This window comes from Crotalus tigris, unplaced genomic scaffold (assembly GCF_016545835.1).
Source record: "Crotalus tigris isolate CLP2741 ecotype Arizona unplaced genomic scaffold, ASM1654583v1 scf7180000024450.1299024, whole genome shotgun sequence".
NCBI classification, from domain to species: Eukaryota; Metazoa; Chordata; class Lepidosauria; order Squamata; family Viperidae; genus Crotalus; species Crotalus tigris.
The window spans coordinates 663,256-685,331 of NW_024100619.1; the positions used below are offsets into that span (position 1 = coordinate 663,256).

The following is a 22,076-nucleotide window of genomic DNA, read 5'->3' on the forward strand; positions in this document are numbered from 1 at the left end:
CTCAGCTTTGTGTTTGATTCTCTCTTGAAGATAACCATTGGTGTTCTGAGGAAAATTACTTTTGTGCATGTTTTCCTACTTGATTTAATTCCTAAATATTTTGACCCCCCAAAGCACAAAATCCACAATAGGGTGTCATCAGAATGTTATGCCTCTATGGATCATATTTAATACTAGTAATGCTAGTTGTTTTCTAGAAACCAGCCAAAAGTGACTGTAGTAATATTTGAACATTATGCTAAGTTACTATATCATGGTTTATTGAATACATCACAGTAAGATAAACTATGTAATAGAAATCATAGTGGTTGGGTTCATAGGACTTGTTAAGCAAACCCAGCCAAATCCATTATGATTTAATTAATATGTGAGTATAACTGTGTTGAATTATGTAACTAGATAGCATTGTTACACACCATCTAGAACTTCTAGCATCTTGTGTTCTGTGCTGTAACTTATTAAATTTGTTAAATTTTCACCAACAGGTTGATGGTAGAATTTATTATGAGAACCCTCTTCAACTTGGTGCTCAAATAAGATGTTTTAAAACCTATTATATTTTTCCATTAGTCGCACAGATTAGAATTTATAGTGGAAAAGTTGGAGGATATCAGATTGGGGAAAGTTTTATTATGATTTTACAGAATTACTAGTTTTATAACACTCCATCTGGTAACTTTCCTGATCATTACCTGAAGCATGTGCATATGTGTGTATATACACACACCCCTTCAAGGAAGTCTTGATTTCTGGTAATTACATGGACAGCTCTGTGCAGTTATCTTGATAATGATTTTTGGGGAATGGTTTTGCCATTATTTTCTTCCTAGGGCTGAGAGAGAATAAGTATATTTCTTGTTACTTATCCTTGAGTATGTCTGGAACTTAGAGGGCACTGGGGAATAAAGAAAAAATACTAATCTCCATAGGTTTGATTTGGTTTCATGGTCCCTCCAAATTGGACAACTTTGTCTATTTATCCTAGGATTGAACTCAGAATTTCTGTTGCTAAGTGAGACATTTGTTAAGTGAGTTTTGCCTCATTTTATGATCTTTCTTGCCACCGTTGTTAAATGAATCACTGCAGTTAAGTTAGTAACATGGTTGTTAAGTGAATCTGGCTTCCCCACTGACTTTGCTTGTCAGAAGGTCACAAAAGGTGATCACATGAGCTTGGGACACTGCAACTGTCATAAATATGAATCATTTGCCAAGTGCCTGAATTTTGATCACATGACCACAGGGATGCTGCAGTGTTCATAAGGTCACTTTTTGCAACACTGTTATAACTTCAGATAGTCACTAAATGAACTGTTGTAAGTTGACAACTAAATAGTTTATTCTGGAACTGTCTATTTCTGTTTCTTACATGGCTAAGTTTTAAAGCTTTGTAATTTGCAAAATGATTGGATGAGAAGACATGGAATTATAATTTGCTATTTTCATTTGTGTTTCCAGGAAAATAATAAACATACTTGATACCTGGATTGCAGTTTGATATTTATATGCATTCCAAAGGGTGACTAGATTGCCAAATTCAAAGTTAAAAGATAAGATGCAGTTTGGAACTATGGCTTGTAAAATGGATTATTCATCTTGTTTTATATGCAGCTTGACATTTGAAATAAAGAACATCACCACTGAAAGTAAAGGCCATCTGGCAAACTTAAATAGTAAATAAGACTAGATAGTCAATTGAAACAAAGACTATAATCACCTACTGTTAATAGAATTGTGATTTATATAACTAGGTATATGAAACCCCTGTTAACCTCCTCTGATCAGTCATCTTTATTGTGCATACTCCTAGCTCTTGATGAATGATAGCACAAAACTATATGTAATTTTATTTAAACACAATTTATAATTTTATTTTGACTACAGTGGTACAGTTGACCCTGAACGCAGTTCATTTCTAATTTACTTGATTTGGCTGAAAGATTCACAGAAGATATGGGGCTTACATTTCTAATGTTTATAGTTTTCTTCTGTAGAATCTTCTGGCTGTTTAGCTGTTTTTTTTTGTAGTTGCACACATAGTTATATACATTTATATGTTTGTCCTTGTATATAGAATATTCATTTAAATCAGGACAATCTTCCTCTCATATAAGATAATTAATTACTCAATCCCTCCCGCCTTTACATTTTCTGTACACCGTAAAAGAAAATACATTCTTCTAAAGAGGTATTTAGCTATGCTTGGGATTTTTACAGTTGATAGGATATGGGTGTGAGCTTTATTCCTTGATATTACTTTCCAAGTACAAAATAATGTGTTTCCATCTGTGCAACTCAACCGGGTGTGTTTGGAAGTTGGTTTGCAAGTTTTCAACATCATCAAACTTTAAAAACCATCAAGGCTAATCTAAGAAGTGAAGTATTAATAATGCTTGGGAAAAGGTTTTTGGAACCTAGTTATTAACTACTGGTTGAGATTTATTATAATAACTGTTTAGGCCTGCTATTTATAAGATGTTGTTGTTGTTAATTATTGAGATCATAGCTGCCTACAATTAACTTTATAAAGATGTGTGAACTAGAATTAAGTTATTCATTAGCATTTTGACTTTGCAAATGTTTCAACCCATAGACATAACAATATCACTCTAAGGAATTGTGTTTTGAGAGACTTTTTTGAAAAATGAACTTTCTTATAGATTTTAAAAAATAAGATTATAGAGTAAAAATAATAAGATGAACCTAGTAGTTAAAGTATACAAACTAGCTGCAAGTAGGAAGCAATTTTCTTGCCCTTCATACAGAAATGGGCAGTCTTTTTGTTTCAGAACCTACAACTCATCCCATCCCGATTAGATATAAGAAAATATTCAGTGATGCAATAAAATCAAAAGACAGTGGGAAGTAGTTGGGATTAAGGCATGGATGTCTGAGTTCTACCTCCCAGAATCTTTATATGTCCTTTTCCACCCTCAGCCTCAAAGCTGAAATTTGCTAGGAAGTCATCTGTCAGGCACCCTCTTCTCTGAGACAAGCACAATAAAATTAAGAACAAAATTCGGCCATGTGCTTGGAGAGTTTGTCCAAGTGAGAAGCTGGTAGGAGCTTTTGTGAACAGCAAAATAACAACCCTGAGGCTCACAGAGAGCTTCCATGAAGAGGATGCTTTATGTCAGGGATCTTCAAATTTGGCTCTTTTATGACTTGTGGACTTGAAGTCCCAGAATTCCTCAGCCAGTGTGCCTGGCTGAAGAATTCTGGGAGTTGAAGTCCACGAGTCATAAAAGGCCCAAGTTTGAAGACCCCTGCTTTATGTAAACTCTGCTACAATGAAGTTTTTTCAACACTGGTTCTTCTCAACTATATTTGGAGTAGGTTGTGTTTAGAACAAGTTAAAAGCAACACAACCTTATCTATTGTACCATTTTCCACCTGTTTTTCCTGGCACTCATTTCTGTTTTGCTCTCCCTTTTCTCTGATTTGTGCCTATGTCATTTCTGTCAAGTTTGGTTTGGGTAGCTTTTGGATCAGTTGTTCCTTGAGAAAAAAATATACATTTTCACATTTTGTTTCTCCTGGCTACAGCAGTTGAGTTTTATTTCCTTAGAGACTGTAAGAGATTTAAAGTGATTTTTGAGCCACCCAGAAAGAAAAGCCTACCTGTAAATTGAATGCTAACTGACATTTAAGCCTCATAAAATAGACTTTGCATGAAACAGGCTTTTCATTGGCTTCTTTACTCTGTATTCTGTATTTGTAATGGAAGGAATACAGATTAATCAGGTACTGGCAGAAAGAATATCTTGTGCTGCAGAAGCGAGCATAGCTGTTGCTAGATGATTTGTGAAAAATGTTAGTGTGAATAGTTTGATTGTTTTGCCCAGCACATTTATGTTTACAAATAGGAGCCAGGATTTTCAGAATTGAAAAGTAGCCAAGATTTCAAACAGCTGCCCAGCCCTGCACTGAAGAACTTGAGAGTTATAAAATATGAACTTTCTGCTGATTTGTAAAACACGCTTTCAGCTCTTTCACATATGTTATTTCCCCATATATCTTCAACATGGTTTTCTAAGGAAAGTGGAATGGACGTATTTTATTACCTTCTAGGATGCTCATATGATAGATATCATGATATCACATGATGTCATGTTAAAAAGAAACCTAGATCTCCAGATATGCTGCTTATGTGCACCATTGGGCCGATGGATACTTCCTTCAGAATCCAAGTTGGCATGCTGCAGAGTATTGACCTTCAGCATCACCATAGACATTTTCTGGAAATAGGAATGGTAACTGTCTGCACCTCAGTTTTTTGTTTATAACTGTGCCCACTGGCTCTCTAAAAGACGAAAGAAAATTGGAAGGGTAGGCGGTTTTTAGACTGTTGAAGGGGAGCAAAGAACAACATCCGTGGTTTGCCTGCTTGTTGATGGTGTTTTATGAATATTCCTAAAATCTCAAATGTGCCTCCCTAAATAGTTGAGCCCTTGGGATGCTTTATGTTGAGTTGTCAAGCTGAAAACAGATAGCTCAGCAAATTACATGCATTCTCAGTAAGCAGTTTAATATTAATTATATAACCAGTCATGTTTTGTTTATTTTTAATTTCAATCTCTTTGCTTCCTAAAATACCTCCCTGACTGATTGTATGCTTATCTTATGAGGGCTGTTGGTTTCTTGATGTAATAATGTCTTCTTTGTCCTCTTCCCTTCTTCCTTGTGGATATTTGCTCTTGCCTAAAAGATGTAATTTATTTTTGTCAATCTCACCTTTGAAGTAGCAACAATCTTCCATCTTAAATGAGGAAATGTAACAATATCAATTGTTAACCACAGGAAAACAGTGGTGCCCCTTTCTGTTGTTGCTACGGTCAATAACTCGACTGTAATAATTTGAAGTAGACTGTATAATTTTTCCCCACCCAGGAGGATCAAATTCCTGCTTATCCTGCTTAGTAAATAGTACCAATCCAGTTGAAATGAGGCACTTCACCTGAAGCTAGCAAAGAAAGTAAATCAATCCAAGTTTACTTGTAGTTTACTTCAATCCAAAGAGAAACCTTATTAAACAATCCCTTTGAATGTGGCAAAAATGGTCCATGTTTGTACAGTGTGCCTTTAAACTTTACCCAGAGTTGGATATATAGAATCATGAAATTAAAAGGATGCTCAAAGGTCACTGAGCTTAACCTTTTACTGGAGCAAGAAATCCATTATGATTACATCTCAGGCTGAGGACTCTGTAATATTAACTCCATCTCACTCAAGTAATGGCAATTTTGGCAAATATTTTTAAGACTACTGTATTCTTTGTTCTTTGTCTATTCCGTAGCTTTTCAAATCCTTTTCTGTGATGAGATTTTCCTTAAAGAACATACCACACAACTCTAGCCAGTTTGTCTGCAGTTTTCAAGAGGTTTAACAGGACTTTCTTTGGAATGAGACAAACACAGGGTGGTGTGCTTTCTTGGCTAGCTTGGGGCAAAGTGCTTTGTTTCAACTGGATTTGTACTGTTTACTAGTTGGACAAATGGATCCATGATTGCAGCTGGACACTGCACAAGAAGAGGTCAGTCCGATGGCCTCCAATGATTATAGTTAGCTAGTCTAAGAAATAAAGATTCAGGTTTTTCACAAGTGCACGAATCTCCACATTCTTTTTTGCTGAATAGTATTTGTCATTTGAATCATGACTCTGCTTGAACGGAGGCCAGAGGAAAAACACAAGCCTGACTCGATGGGAGACAGCCTGGGAATCTGAGCTTTACAGCCTTGAAGTATCTGGAGAAAAAATGAGATGTAAATGAAAAGAAAGAAATTTAAGAATCAGAATCTCACTTCATTGAATGTAAAATAACAACAACAACAAAAAAAAGCCAGTAGTATAACAACAGTGACTCTTACAAGAGCATGGGACTTAGAGATTTATTTTAATATAATTCAGAGTCAAGAAACAAATACAATATAATTGAAATAAAGCTTTTGAAGTTCCATATAACTTTTTTGAATTTTTCACAGCAGCTTATCAATATTGACAAACTGATAGTGACCAAATTATTCTGTGTATTTGACAATCCAGAATGCCAGCTGGATGATTCATTAACAATATGGATAGCTTCACATTTTTGAAGCTGCTCTCTTCTAGATTGAACATATGAATTACAGAACACAGCATTAATTGATCTTCTGGCAGAGGGAGGCTTCAGTAAAATAGAAACATGAACCGGATGAAAAGAAAATATTTGTCAACAATGTACTACATATATGTAGCTATATATTATTGGGATATATATTAGGAACTATACAAGAACTATAAATAGAACAAAACAGAATAACAGAGTTGGAAGGGACCTTGGATGTCTTCTACTCCAACTCCCTGCTCAGGTAGGAAACCCTATATATCAATCCAGATAAGGGGCTGTCCAGTCTCTTGTTAAAAGCCTCCAGTGATGGACCATCCACAATTTCTGAAGGCAAGCCATTCCACTGGTTAATTGTTCTCACTGTTAAGAGATTTCTCCTTAGTTTTAGGTCGCTTCTCTCCTTGATTAGTAAAACAAAACTTCATTATCTTATTATTTGAAATAACAAACTTCACCTTGGACTCCTTTCCTACTATATAAAATTCAACTCCCAGAATTCTCAGAACACCAGCAAAAAAAAGCTCTTGATTAAGAGTTTTGGAAGTTGAAGATATTATTTTACATTTGGATTATGGAAGTACGGACATATAAAGGGTTTTTTCTTTTTTCTTTTCAGAAGATTAGAATGAAAATTGGGGATTGGAAATTGCAAAATAAGGGATTGCTGCTTTCTTATCACGCACAAAAAGAACCATATGACATTATGGTGTGATTGTAGCACTGGCAAATATTTCCAAGAAATGTTTCAGAGAAACATTTAAAAACTTCAGGCTAAGTTGGAGAAAGCATAAGTTTAGATAACCCACATTTCTGATTTTAATCTGTGATCTATTTTTTTCTCCTTTTCTTTTGCAGGAAATCCAAGGGAAAACCAAATGGTAAAAAGCCTGCAACAGAAGAAAAGAAACTATATCTTGAACCAGAATATACAAAGTCCAGGATTACTGACTTTGAATTCAAAGAATTAGTTATATTACCACGTGAAATAGATCTTAATGAGTGGCTAGCTAGCAACAGTAAGTATTATGAAATTTGTAACAACTGAACATTGCGCTGGTTGTCTTTCATAATCAAAGATGTTCCTAAGTAAAGGAGTAGATAAAAGCAAGCTGTTAATGGTCAGGAAAAGGGAAATAATCTGCATTCAGTTTGATGTTTATAAAAAAAAAATACTGTATTCAGAGTTTTGAAACAAAATCTTTTGGATTTGGCTCATTTGCTTCAGTGCTGGGGGATGACATAGGTTGTCATGTTTCCATGGATTATTTTCAGCTCATAGATCTCAAGGATACGGACAAGAGAGAGCCACCACTTGCTTGCCAATGTTTGTCTTCCCTATCCCACCCTCCTCCAGCAGATTAAATCAGCTGCTTTTGGACTGGACCCATGAAAAAATGAAAATGCTCAATATCTTCTTCCATGTGAGATGTGTTCTTCTCCACTTTCAGAGGTGGTTCTTAGACTGACCAAAATCTGGCAACCCTTCCCCTAACACCTTCAGATTATACCACTTTCACAAGAAACAAGCCTCTTCCCCCATCCAAAAGCATGAGAAAATTAAGAAGAGTCTCGCTTCCTGGGAGCTAGTTGGAAAAGGACCTTTCTGAAATCCAAGCTTGGATGTCTGCTTGGATTTCGAGAGCGATCCTTTTCAGCCTTTCCTTTGAGAGTGAAAGAGCTGCTTTGCAAAGCGTCTATGGAGATTCTCAATCATCCAGGTCATGGTTGTCCCAAAGGTGCTTTAAAAAAGCAACTGAATTTTCTTAGTTTTTTTCCTTGGAAATATTTCGCTTCTTATCCAAGAAGCTTCTTTTTGAACTGAAGAATGCGAGGAGCCTTCCACTAGCTGGTGAGAGCAGCACGGGTGGGAGCCTGTTTGTACATGTGTAAATAAATCTTGTGATGTGTGGGGGGGAGGGTAGTAGTGTGTGGAGAGAGGGCAGCTGGGGGTTTTGCCGGGGATGCTTGGCGAGGACAATGGGAAGTGCCTGGTCCCTGGTCTTGGTTTTGGAGATGAGGTTGCCATGGGAGTGGAGGAGCATCAGGGAGAGGTATTGTGCGAGACCAGGAGTGGGCCATTCAATGGGAACACAGAATAATTGTCTTATACTAGTTTCATATTCCAGCTCTTAATGTCTATCAGTTATGTGTACTCCCGAAACAGCACATATAGTATTATACCTCTGGCCCGCAAGCTTCATTGGCTTCTGAGTTCAATTCAAGGTGCTGCGCCCACCCCAGCTCCAGCAATGCAAAAAAAGTTGCGATATGTCACAATACATCACGTGACACGGCGAGTTTGACACCTGTGATGTAGAGTAATGATGGAAACTTTGGTGTTCTTTTGTCTTTCAGCAACAACGTTCTTCCACCATATTAATTTACAGTATAGTACCATCTCCGAATTCTGTACAGGAGAGTCATGTCAGACTATGGCAGTATGCAATACGTAAGTCATAGTCTTTTTGTTGTATTTTGATGGCATGAATGTTCCTTCTTTTCCAATTGAGGGATGAAAAACAATTGTCTCTCTGAGGCTGTTTTTGAAAGCAATACATTCATTCTTCAGAGTGTTAAAAATGCATTACTTTATCATTACTCTTGAAAGAAGAAAATGCTGTTAACTCAGAATTCATATGGAAAAGGTAATGCAAATAGCATTGTCACTGGACTTCAGATAGTGTTAATAAAAGGTAAATCTACCTAGCAGGCATTTAAATTTGCAGGTGGATATTTCACTATTTCCATCTACCCTTCTAGTTTGGTGTTCCTAAGGACAGATATACTGGTAATAAATATGGGGTGGTGTTCCAAAAATGTTTCAAAACATATTAACATTTTAAAAAGAGATCAATCAGTTCAGAAGACTAAAATGGAACTTCCTGTTATGTGACATTTCATTTGGATTCAAAAGATTAGAATACTCAGGAATGACATCCACATTTCCAGCATGGGAGGGGCAGAGCACAACAGCATAGAAAATTTCTTACCTGAATCAGCCTACATTATTTTTTCCCTCTTATTATGATCCTTGTAGTCACTTTCTCTCACTGAAAAAATATTTTCATGTCCTACCCATTTTAGCCTATCCTTCATTCTGTGGAGGTTTGTTTGTTTGTTGTTTGCATTTGGTTGCAGTTCTGTATTCATATAAACTTTCTTCATATATCAATTCAAACTTCAGTCAGCCTCTTGACTTAGCTGTTTGTTGATTTCAACATTCATACTAATGATCTTTCTGACTCAGTTGTTTACTATTTCCTCTTCCTGCCTGCTTCAGTTTTCAGATATACTCTTCTATATATTGGTTTAGGCACTGTTTTGATCTAGTTTTCATTAATAACTACTCTATATCCTTACTATAGAACTACTTCTTTTAAACCATAATTTTTAAATTACTTGCTACTTGATTCAGGCCATACATTGGTTCAGTGAGGTTTTTGAGAGTACTGCCTATTGCACTTTCTATGGGCTAGGGCTGAGCAGTCTCTCTTTTGGAATATAACTCAATCCCATAAAGTAACTTTTTACTTATTGTATTCACTAAGGGTCACTAAAAACCTGTAAAAATCATAATTTTACTTATTCCTGTAAATACTAATTCCCCAACATTTCCATTTCTTATGTCATAGTTAAAAAATGAATCACTTTTTCATTGCAAAGCATTGAATTATTGAAGTCATATACGGCAATTTCACAGAGTTCTATACCATGTATAGATTATTTTTAAAAAATTTGGTCAGAGGACAACAATATTTACAAATCCTATTTTGAGACCCCTTCACTTCATAAACATAAGTAGTTAAATCAAAGGATATAGGCAGTTACCATTCTTGTCCAAAAATCCATACCTAACTTTAAAAATAGATTATAAACAACAACAACAACAACAACAACAACAATAATAATAATAATAATAATACTGACTACTGGAGAGACCAAACTGGCCTACAAGAAAGACCAAATGAAGAACAGAATAGAGGCATGGGAAGACAAAGCACTACATGGCCAATACATTAAAAAAAATAGCTGGGAAAGCAGATAATAACAAGACCTGGCAATGGCTAAGAGCAGGAAAATTGAAGAAAGAGACCGAGGGACTAATTCTGGCTACACAAGACCAAGCCTTAAGGACAAATTCATATAAAGTCAAAATTGAGAAGACAGCAACAGACAGTAAGTGCTGCCTATGCAAAGAAGCTGAAGAAACAGTGGACCACCTGGTAAGCTGTCGCAAGAAGATCACACAGACTGACTACAAGCAGCAGCATGACAAAGTAGCAACAATGGTGCATTGGAAGATCTGCAAAAAATATCATTTGCCTGTAAGCAAAAACTGGTGGGATCATAAAATAGAGAAAGTCATAGAAAATGATAAAATTAAACTGCTCTGGGAATTCAGAATTCAAACAGACAAGCACATGCAACATAACACCCCAGACTTAACAATTGTCGATAAGAAAGACAAAAAAGTCTGGATAGTGGACGTGGCAGTGCCTGGAGACAGCAGAATAGACGAGAAAGAAATGGAGAAGATAACAAAATACAAAGACCTACAAATAGAAATAGAAAGACTGTGGCAAAAGCAAGCAAGGTTAGTACCAATAGTCATAGGCTCCTTGGGTGCAATCCCAAAACCACTGGAACACCACTTGAACACCATTGGCATTGACAAATTCGCTATTAGTCAATTGCAAAAGGCGGCCTTACTAGGAACTGCTTCCATCCTGCAACAATATCTGTAATACCATCAAACATCCACATCTGCCTATCCCAGGTCCTTGGTAAGGACTCGATAGGTAGACAAAATGCCAAATCCAGTCTGAACATCTGGCTGACTGTGCGATGATCCATAATAATAATAGAATTGGAAGGGATCTTGGAAGTCTTCTAGTCAAACCTCCTTCTCAGGCAGAAAACTCTAAACCATTTCAGACAAATGGTTGTCCAGTCTCTCCTTAAAAACTTCCAGTGTTGGAGCATTCACAATTTCCAAAGGTACTTTGTTCCACTGATTAATTGTTCTCACTGTCAGGAAATTTCTCCTTAGTTCTAGGTTAGTTCTCTCTTTGATTAGTTTCCATCCATTGTCCTGCCTTCAGGTGCTTTGGAGAATAGCTTGACTCCCTCTTCTTTGTGGCAGCCCCTGAGATATTGGAACACTGCTATCATGTCACTCCTAGTCCTTCACTTCATTAAGCTAGACATACCCAATTCCAGCAACCGTTCTTTATATATTTTAGCCTCCAGTTCCCTAATCCTCTTTGTTGCTCTTCTCTGTACTCTTTCTAGAGTCTCAACATCTTTTTTACATTGTGATAACCAAAACTGGAAGCAGTATTCCAAGTGTGGCCTTACCAAGGTGTTATAAAAGTGGTATTAACACTTCACGTGATCTTGATTCTATCCCTCTGTTAATGCAGCCTAGCACTCTGTTGGAGTAGAATTGATCATTTAGTACAATTAACATAAAATGATAAAAAATTAACTGTTCTTTTAAATTAGTCATAAAACTCCCAAACAAATCACAATTTAGGTTCAATATTGGATTTCAGTCCCATAGTTTTCAGTTGTGTAGCTTCAGAATACTTCTTGAGGTTGAAAATATCTAGTCAAAATAATCTGCTCTAAAAACAAAATCTTGATTTTTTTACCTAAATGTATGAAGGCAAATTTTGGGTGGAGTTGAAAGAACCTGAAATAATTACCACTTAGATAATAAAGATATCTTGAAAGCAATAATACTCCAAAGTACAAAATCTTAATTCCACTCCAAGTTCTGACTTTTTTTTTTTTGGAGCCATTTGATGACTAACACATAATTCTTTTTATTTACCTACATAAATAGTTAATAATTTTAATTTCCAAATGGGTAAATTGCTTTTAAAATTTTGGGTTCATACAATTTATTATCACTCTAGCATTTAATCCCATATTAAAACATCAAAACATAAACATTTTGAATAATTAAGCTTTCTTGAATTGATAGGCAAAAGTTATGGTTAAAGCTATACATTTACAAAAAGATTAATAAAATGCTCCTTTCCATTAATCTTCAAATATTTAATTACTTGCACTAAAAACTCCATTCTAAACAATAATGGTGAAAGTGGCCAACTGTTGTTGATACTTCTATTTATTGTAAAATATTCAGTACTTTAGCCAGAGATTTACTTTATAATTGTTACTTTATTTGTTTATTGGTTTTATAAATTGCTGAAATCACTCTAGTTCTTAAGTGGCATACATCTATAAACCAGATTAAAAGCAAACATATACAATAAAAATAAAAACATATTCAAGACCCCTTCAAACCCTTAATATTTGAGTCATATACTGCATGTAAGGCAGACAGATACAAAAATAGAACAAATAAAAATAAACAAAGGGTGCATCACTTAATAGACCATCATAGATTACTGTTTTAATTAATTTAAACAAATAAGGCTATTGGAGTTAATCAAATAGTTCAAAAATATTTAATGTTAAAATGGGTTTTACAGCATTTCCCATGCAAACTACAGTTAAATATTCTTCTAACTGCACTAGCTATTTCTTTACTTTTATTACAGGTAGCCAAATAAATTAAACAAAATAAGTGGCATGATTATTAACCAGCAACAGAAATAGTGTGGTGTTATTTTCATAGAAGTCTGCAGTCATCAAGCAAAATATATATAACACTTAAGAGAACATGCTTAAATTCTGTCTGCATGAATCTCCTTTTTGTTTAGGTTCAGCAGTCTTTCTATGAGTTTTTGCTCATTGCTTAATAAATAACATTCTGTGCAACTAGAGATATCTTTGTAACACAAATTAAGTACTACCGTGTTTCCCTGAAAATAAAACCCTGCCTTATTATTTATTTATTTATTTATTTTGCCTCCAAAAGAGGCACCAGGTCTTATTTTTTGGGGGGGTGTCTTTAGCACCAACAGCCCCGCCCAGCCGTCCCACTTCTTCTGCGGCCGAAGGAGCAGCTTCATTCTGCAGCTGAGAATGGAGCTCCGGCCTGCATTTCACAGTCAGAGGCCTTCCAGAAAGGCCTCTGACTGTGAAATTGAGGCCGGAGCTCCATTGTCAGTTGCAGAATGAAGCTGCTCCTTCAGCCGCAGAAGAATTGGGGCGGGGCGGCAAGGCGAGGCAAGTGTCGATCCATGGGAGGCCTGGCTGCAGTGGTAAACTCCACACCCACCCCAACCCTGCCCTAGCTTGATTTTTAGGCATGTGCCTCACCCCAAAACTAGAGGTTATTTTTGGGGTAGGGCTTATATTAGGCCCACCTCTAAAAATCAAGCTATGGCTTATTTTCAAAGTAGGTCTTACTTTCAGGGAAACACGGTATTAGAACAATAGCTGTGTGTCTGTTGGGTCTGTCACTGGCTGACCTTTCCATATTTGTTCTATGGTAGAATAATAAAAAATCATATGGCAGGAATGTTTGTTTCTGTGTGTCTGTTTAGCTCAGCGGTTCTCAACCTATGGGTCGCGACCCCATTTGGGGTCGATCGACCTCTTTTGTGGGGTCGCCAAACGCGGCGATCCGCCATTTTGTCGGCTCCGGGGGCGCACCGCGCCTCCGGGGGGCGGTGCCGCGCACGCGCGCTGCGCGTGGGGGCGGAGGCGCGCCTCCGGGGGGCGGCACCATGCATGCGCGCCGCGCGTGGGGCGGTGGCGCGCCTCTGGGGGGCACCGCCGCGCATGCGTGCCGCACATGGGGGTGGCGCCGTGCCTCCTGGGGGCGGCGCCGCGCGTGCGTGCCGTGTGCGGCGGCCCGCCCCCATGCGCGTCGCGTGCGGGGGGGCACTGCGCATGCGTGCCACGCACGGGGGGGCCACCCCCATGCGTGCCGCGCACGGGGGCCCCACCCCCATGCGCGCCACGCATGCACATAACGTTTGTGTGACGGGGGTCGCCGTCACACAAACGTTGAGAACCGCTGGTTTAGCTGTTACTACACTGTACTAGGAAGCTTCTCTATAGACGGTTCTTTCTTAAGGATATGCCTGTCTTTAAGACTATCACTCCATTTTATTCCAGTTTTTGTGGCTAGCTTGTTTATTGTGAATAGAGACTTAAGACTTGCCAATCTGAGCAGCAGTTTTGAGATTGCCTAGAGATAGATGTCAAAGTTTAATGTTTAACCTCTTCTTTTGTTTCTTTGCTAAAATGGGCACTTCCCCTATTGATTGTATGAAGCAAGATTTTCCTGTTGCTACTGTTTTCTCTTTGGCCTTTGATCCTTTTAAAAACTTTCATATGGAATGTATTTTCTTCAGCTCATGACTGTTTAAAAGTACATAAAACACAACTTAAATCCTCTTTTGAGTACTATGAAAACATCTCATAGTCTAACCCTGTTTCTGAAAATGGTTGCGTGCAAGGTACCATTTTTGTGCTCTGAGCCAATGTTTGTTAACATATACTCACAGAAAACAGTTTGTTTGTACACAAAGGAATCCTTTACAAAATGAGGGTAGTAGGCTTAAGCCTAAGTTTTATAAAGATATAAAATGTCAGTTTCATCTTTTTCTACACAGAAAAGCTTCTCCCCCCCTCTATTTATCAAAGATAGAGATATGTAAAATAAATTATGCTGGGTCAGAGAGAGCACCAGAACACCTAGAAAAGCAGACCAACCAAAGTACAGAGGCCTCTCACTTGTATTCTAAAACATTCAGAAAGAAAAAGCCTTTCAGAAGGTTAGGAAGTGTTTGGATCCTAGACAGTATTTGGAGGAAGTGGGTTTTTTAAAAAATAAAATAAATATCATCAAGAGTCAAATTCTTCTTGTCTAACCAGAATGAGAGTTGTTGTTGTTGTCATTTAGATAGAAACATTTTGAAGTCAGGTTAGACTCCATGGACAGAATATCTGAAACTGACAAAATTTCATTAGTGATAGTACAGACTGGTAATTGATGTTGCTTCATGCAATAAGTTTCTCACTAAACAATGGTAAAAATAGTAACAGTATAAATTGGCTGTTTTCAGCTTGGTACTCTCCAATTAGAATTATTACTATACATTTTTCTAGCCAGAATTGCCCATTAATGGTCTTCCTGGCTGGGAGATACAAGATAACATATCAAGATTAGGCTGGGGTCAAAATTAGGCTGGCTGAAGTTAATTGAATATCAAAATTGATGATAAACCTCACAATGAATGGAGTTGTGTAGCTTATTCCTTGAATATGAAGGACATTAAATTTAAAATCCCATTTATACAGTTTAATTTTTTTCTAGGAGCTTAGGTCATTGTTCATAGCACTCCATCTTCTATGATTTTTGTCTCCACAAGAACCACCTCTGGGACAGGTGGGACTGAGCGCAAAGACACTCAGTGAGCTTCCATGGCTGGCTTGCAACAGGGGCGTCAAGTTCAACTTCTTAACCACCGCCCTGCTCTGACTCTGCAAATAATAATACACCTATGACAATTAAGTATGTGTCATATATTTTCCCTCAACAGTGTAAGACTTCATTGAATATTAAGTTAATTATAAATGCTGGTACTAGACTTAGACATGTGCTGGCTCCATTGAAAATTCACTAATTCAGTCTGAAGCCCCATGAATAAAATGCATCTTTACATGTAATATGCATTCCTTTTAAAAATGTTGTGGAAAGAGTACAGAATCTTTATTCATATAGTTGTGGTGAAAATATCTCCTTTGAAGGAATTTTTTGAATTGAGGTGATACATCTCAGAAATGTTCGAATTCCCCTCCCAGTAACATTATCAGTGTTTATCACCACCACGGACTGCTATTTATACTTAACAATGTAGTTTTGTTTAAGACTAGTTGAAGAAGTATGCTAGCTACTGTATGGGATTTATTATGATAAAGTTATCTGTTATTGTGCTGCCACCTCCTGACAGCTCATGTTACTATACAAATCCGCTTCATTTGCACTTATCAGCCTGTTTTTGAAAATCAGAATCCGACAGTTTAAAATTCTGCATCGAGTTATTCACTCTTATATTTTACTTTTATGTTCCATTAATAAACACAAATGTGCATTTGAATAGGGAAAGCTATACTCAGAGTAAAATTAATTCAATAGAATATATGTGTATTTTTAAATATAGTTCATTTTTAAATTGGAATCTTTGTAAATTGTTGCCTGTAACTACAATAATCCATTTCATGGGATGGAGACCTTAGCATCATACATTTCATCAACTAGACAAAATTTATGTTTATTTTATGAAAAAGTAACATTGTCTTTCCACTTGACTCCAATGTGCAAATACGTTTAAATCCATGACATATGTAATAAAAATTGTGTCAAGAATTAAGTGGGGATATTAAAACCTTTAAATCAAGATTTCTAGGAACTATTTGTAAACTCTTTGCTTAATTTAAAATGAACCTGGAACTATAGATAGCAAATATTCCTAATCACTAACTTTGAAAACAAAATAAGGCCGTTGCATTTTCAAGGGGTTTTTTTATTAAAAAAAAATCTTAATTGTTTCCTTAAAACCTGAGAGTGAAGTGGATCCATATGTACATAGTAAATCTTCAAAATGTTTCTTCTGTGATGTACTGGTTTATGAATGCTACATTGCTGAAGGCTTATGTCACCTCACCTAAAACAGCATCCTAAAGTGTGACTTGTGCCTTTCAAGTGTTTCTGTAGCTGAAACATAGGATAAAGCTTATATAGTAGATTCTCCCATCTGTAGGATCTGCTTTTTGAAGTAGACCAAGAGCTGTTGTATGCTGTCATAGAACTGCTTGATAATAAAAAAGGGGCAGTTGCTGAAACTTTATTCCTGATCTAAGCACTACAGCACTATTCCTCTCACTAATTTCTAGTTTCACAAACTTCATTCTGAAATTACAATGGAGTGCTTAAGCTCTAATAACAGTATTCTAAAACCTTAATTGGAATTTTTAGCTGCTCAGCTAAGACAGTATTGTTTGTTTTTCAGTGGACTTGAGATGAGCTATTTTTTCAGGTTGAGAGCTGCACTTGGGCTTTGGGTGGTGTGCTTTAGGCAGTGTGTAAAGAGATTGTATTTTGGTTAATTTTTAAATCCCCCAATCCTTTGCTGACTTCTTTCAGTGATAGCTTAGGAGGCAAAGGGAACCACAAATGATAGTCATGGGAGCCTCATGTGTTGGGTTGTAGCTTATGTGATAACTTATCAGAACAGATATTACCATACTAACCATTCTCTTCACAGACAATACTACTGGTATGATGAGCGAGGAAAGAAGATCAAATGTACAGCCCCTCAATATGTTGACTTTGTCATGAGTTCAGTGCAGAAGTTAGTGACGGATGAGGATGTATTTCCTACCAAATATGGTATGTTTATTCTCAGAAAAAAACCTAATTTAGCCAGATCTTTATGGCTTTGGCATATAAAAAGTTTATATTGATCAACGTATGTGTCTTACAGTTCATTCATTGGTGTTTGATCCAATTTAAATTAAATGAACTTAAAACAAATCATATCTCATTCCATTCATGCACATTACTACAACTCCTTTTATATTAGCTACTTCTAGTTCAGCAAAAGACTTGGCCAAAAGTGTTTTCCATCTAAAATCTGTAATCATGGTTTGGGGTTGAAATAATCACCTTCTCTAAAATGAGCAAATCACACTTTTTGAGCACAGAAAATCTTGTCTATGTATCTAATAGAATTGAATGAAGAAAAATATAGTGCAGTAGCCGGAACAGGTGTTGTTTATGACTGAGGTTGTGGGCCATCACCACTGAAGCCACCAAAGCTGAAGGGGCTTCAGCTGGTCTCTTCTCCTCCTGGCCTTAGAGCCCTTGCCACTACCTGCTCTGTAAAAGATAACCTGAAGGAAGAAGAAATAAGGTTGATGGGACAATCTTTGCAGAAGCCCAGTTAGTTGGACTTTTTTTCCCCCAGAGGACCACCAATAGCCCTGTAGGAAGGAGTCTAGAAATGTGTTGTTTGTTTTAAATAATATTTAATGAATTATTATTTTATTGTTTTTATTGCTTGCAAATCACCTCAGGAGAATTTTTCAAGTAAACAAATATTTTCAGAAATGCAACTTAAGATGATCCTTTCACTCTCCCTCTTTTTCACGTTCGCAACAGGCAAAGAATTCCCGAACTCCTTTGAGTCCCTAGTGAAGAAGATCTGCAAGTATCTGTTCCATGTGCTAGCCCACATCTATTCATCACACTTCAAGGAAACCCTGGCACTGGAATTGCATGGACATTTGAACACACTCTACGTACACTTCATCCTTTTCATCCGGGAGTTTAATCTGGTGGACCCTAAAGAAACAACCATCATGGATGACCTCACAGAGATCCTCTGCAGCAGCAGCGGGAACAGTAGCAGTAATGGAAGTGGCAATGGCAGTGGTGGTGGCGGCAGCAGCAGCAGTAGTAGTGCAGTAGCACAGAACCATGTGAAGGAGAGATGAGTCTTCCTAACCAGAGCAAAATCAACGCTAACACTTAAAAAAAAAAGGAAAATGCTCTCTATTCTCGGATGTATGCATATGTATATGTGCTTATGTGTGTATATATATACATATATACAGACATACACAACCAAGAAAGCTTAAGCAATTATGCTGCCACCACAGGACATGTAGACACAAAGGACTATATGGAGTTTTGGTTAAATGCATCATCCTTGGCAAGACGTTGCACCAGTTTTGTGGGGATTTTTTTTCCTTCCCTCCATTTTTCTCCTGTTTCTTCCTTATCTGATGGATTATGAGTGCTGTTTTTAAGAGACGAACCACATTTTTTGAGTTGGGCTACTGCTTTTGTATTCCTTTCTTTTTTTTCATTCTGCCCACTTCCTCTTGGGAAGTGGTCCTTGTCCTTGAATGCAAGCTCCCTTTTATCTGGCTCACTTCCTCTCTAAGATGGTGGTACTACCATTTTTTTTTTTAAAAAAAAGTTGTAAACCGTAACTTAACATGTAAAGTGGCTTACATGGGGGGCACATTGAGACTTGTCTTTGTTTTTACTTCAGTTGATCCTTTTTCTTCCCTTCCCTCAGACCTTTTCCATCTAACCCTTCATTGGGTTGTAACGGGGAGGAAAATTGTTTTGGCCCAACTAAAGTAGCAATAAGGCTTCCAGTGCATTTAAGGGAGGTGGTTCCCTGATCTCCCTGGGGTCAGAGTGTGGATCTTGAAAGTGCCCACAAAAGTTCTGGTATTTTTAGAGAGAAATTCCAGAAGATATACTAGCCAGGGGAGGAATCCACCCTGTGGTAAAAGCCATGACTGCTTCTTCTTCGCCAAAGGGGGCCTGAGACAGGATGGGAAGGGGGCACACAGTCTGCCACCACTATGCTAAGAGAGACGGCTGTTGGCATATAATTATGTTGTTGGCTTATTTTAGTTCATCTGTCCAATAATAATAATAATAAAAAATTCTATCAGATGCAAGTTGAATTTTTTTCGCTGCATTAGCAGGCATTATTTGTATTTCTTTGCATGTAAAGTTAAAGGTTCGTCAGTCATACCGTGGGAAGTTGCTTATGGCTTTATTTGGGATTTTTTTCCCAATTTGCATTTTATTTTCTTAAAATATGGTATTAAGCATGAGGGTATTAAGCCTGACATTTTCCATTCAAGTTACATGTCCTTCTGATAAATATTTGGCATTTCTTCTTTTAGCATTTCATTCTAAACGAACTCAGCTATTTTCTGATCAGATCAAGAAAAGATTTCCTGCATAGTTCAAGTACAATTTTCAGGGATAACGTGCTCTAATTGCTGTGAGAATCAGTATTCTGTTCATATTAGGTTGTGCTCAAGAACTAATTTACATTCCCTTATGTTATGATTTTTATTTCAAAAATGGGGTATTAATATGGGGCAAGGAGAAGATTAAAGTATCTTAGCTGAAACTATTTTTCTTCTTAGATGTGTTCTTTATAAAAACTCAAATATAAAGGTAAAGGTTTTCCCTATCCAGTCAAGTCCAACTCTAGGGGGCACTGCTCATCTCTGTTTCCTAGCCGAGGGAGCCAGCATTATCTGAAGACACTTCATGGTCATGATTATAGGCTGAGGGAACACTATTACCTTCCTACCAAAGAGGTATCTATTTACTCACATACGCATGCTTCTGAATGGCTAGGTGGGCAGGAGCTGGGTCAGGAAAGGGAGCTCACCCCATTGTGTAGTACTTGGGGCTTGAACTGCTATCCTTTCAGTCAACAAGCCCAGCATCTTAACCACTAGGCCGCTGCGCCCCTTCAAATATTTTGCTGGACTAAACCCTAGCACAGTGTTCAAAAGAAGTCTTACCTGTAGGAAATACTGGTGGCAATGATCCTTATTGTGCCTTTACTTTAAAAAAAAAAAACCACTTCAGGGTATTAATGATCAGTTAAGACAAACAAAAGTGAAACTTTCAAATGATATGATACAAGGCAGCTGATAAAATAGTAATTTCTTTCAAAAAGAAAACCTTTTGTATTAAAAGGCCTTAAGGCAAGAACAAAACAAGCCTCTTAAGAATCCAGATGCAGCCATGGAAAAGTAATGTTCACCTTTTTGATCCTTATCACCGGAAGTCTGCTTCAGTTATGGATAAAATCCCTTCTGTACAAACCGGGTTTTCCCAAATTGTATTCCCATGTCTGATGAGCTAGAACACTACTACCCATAACATTGTTACACAGATGCCTTAAGACTGCTCAACTTTGGCACCGGGTGAGTGAGATATTTGAAAGAAAGCTATCTTAGTGGTTCGGGCATTAAATATTCTATTGGACAAACTGCATTTTAATTTATTTAATTGAATAACATAGTTTGACGGGATTTTGGAGGTCTTCTCGTCCAACCCTAAATCATTTCAATTTAGGCACCGTCTGATTCCAAACTTACTCTGGGTGATGTAATAAAATATAAAAATACAATATAATAATAAAGCATTAAAAAAAAAGAATGAAGAAGTGCAGATGAGACGAAGCTGGCCCTATACGCTAATACAAAGCCTGCCAGGACATGCCAAGCTCCAGGGCTTTCTGAAATGCTGTCAGGGTAGGAGCCACACAGATATAAGGCATCTGATTCCAGAGGGCCCATTATTTCTTCATACAGTCAACAAGCTGTGGGACAATTGGTGCCTATGAAGGCAAATCCATATTCCATACTGTCTTTGCACCCAAAGCAGATCATTTTCTCTATTTCTCCAATAACTAATAGGAACCCCCTCCCCCCTCCCAAGAAACCATCAGTACAAGTGGCTATCTGCTCTCTTGCAAGTAAATCACTTCCTGAAAGTGCCCATACAACAGCAGAGGGAGTAGCCCCTGTTCTGTTAAAAGGCACAATTATGAAAAATGACTTGACAAGGCAGTTTCTGATGTGACCCAAAAGACACAGAAAATGGAAAGAACAAGTAGCACTTCACCTTCTTTACTGTCCCCAAATGATTGGATGGAACTCTGGCTTATCCTATCATAGGGAGAAACAGGCAGTAACTGGCTTATCCTATCATAGGGAAAAATGGAGTAATTCTGGCTTATCCTATCATAGGGAGAAACAGGCAGTAACTCTGGCTTATCCTATCATAGGGAGAAACAGGCAGTAACTGGCTTATCCTATCATAGGGAGAAACGGAGTAACTCTTGCTTATCCTATCATAGGGAGAAACGGAGTAACTCTGGCTTATCCTATCATAGGGAGAAACAGGCAGTAACTGTAACAGGCAGAAGGAATAACCTCAAAGAACAGGAGGAAGCGCTGCAAGCAAGCTAAGAGAAACCTAAGTCTGGGGCAGGAATGAAACCTGAGAAAATACCTCATACCTAGTTCATAGGGAGATAAAGGGAAGAAGGCAGAAGCACAAATAGACTTGTGAGAGTCTGTTACTATAATCTAATAATAGTATTTGCATGCATGACTTGGGTTTCCTTTTCTTGTCTACATTAAACGCCTGATCTTCCCTCATCCAATAGCATTGCTGGCTGTGGAATTCTGGGAGTTGAAGTC

The 22,076-nt window shown here is 37.5% G+C and overlaps 1 protein-coding gene across 4 annotated transcripts in view; it reads left to right on the forward strand.

Annotated features, from left to right (window-relative positions):
• MOB2 (MOB kinase activator 2) overlaps positions 1-19,523 on the forward strand; it is a 152,394-nt gene extending 132,871 nt beyond the window's left edge. For all 4 annotated transcript variants that reach the window (XM_039332155.1, XM_039332156.1, XM_039332154.1 and 1 more), the window contains exons 2-5: positions 6,963-7,123; positions 8,463-8,556; positions 17,303-17,427; positions 18,199-19,523. In XM_039332155.1, the coding sequence (XP_039188089.1) occupies positions 6,963-7,123; positions 8,463-8,556; positions 17,303-17,427; positions 18,199-18,533 (715 nt within the window). In that variant the 3' untranslated portion in view covers positions 18,534-19,523. The remainder of the gene's footprint in view (positions 1-6,962; positions 7,124-8,462; positions 8,557-17,302; positions 17,428-18,198) is intronic.
• The last annotated feature ends 2,553 nt before the right edge of the window (positions 19,524-22,076 follow it).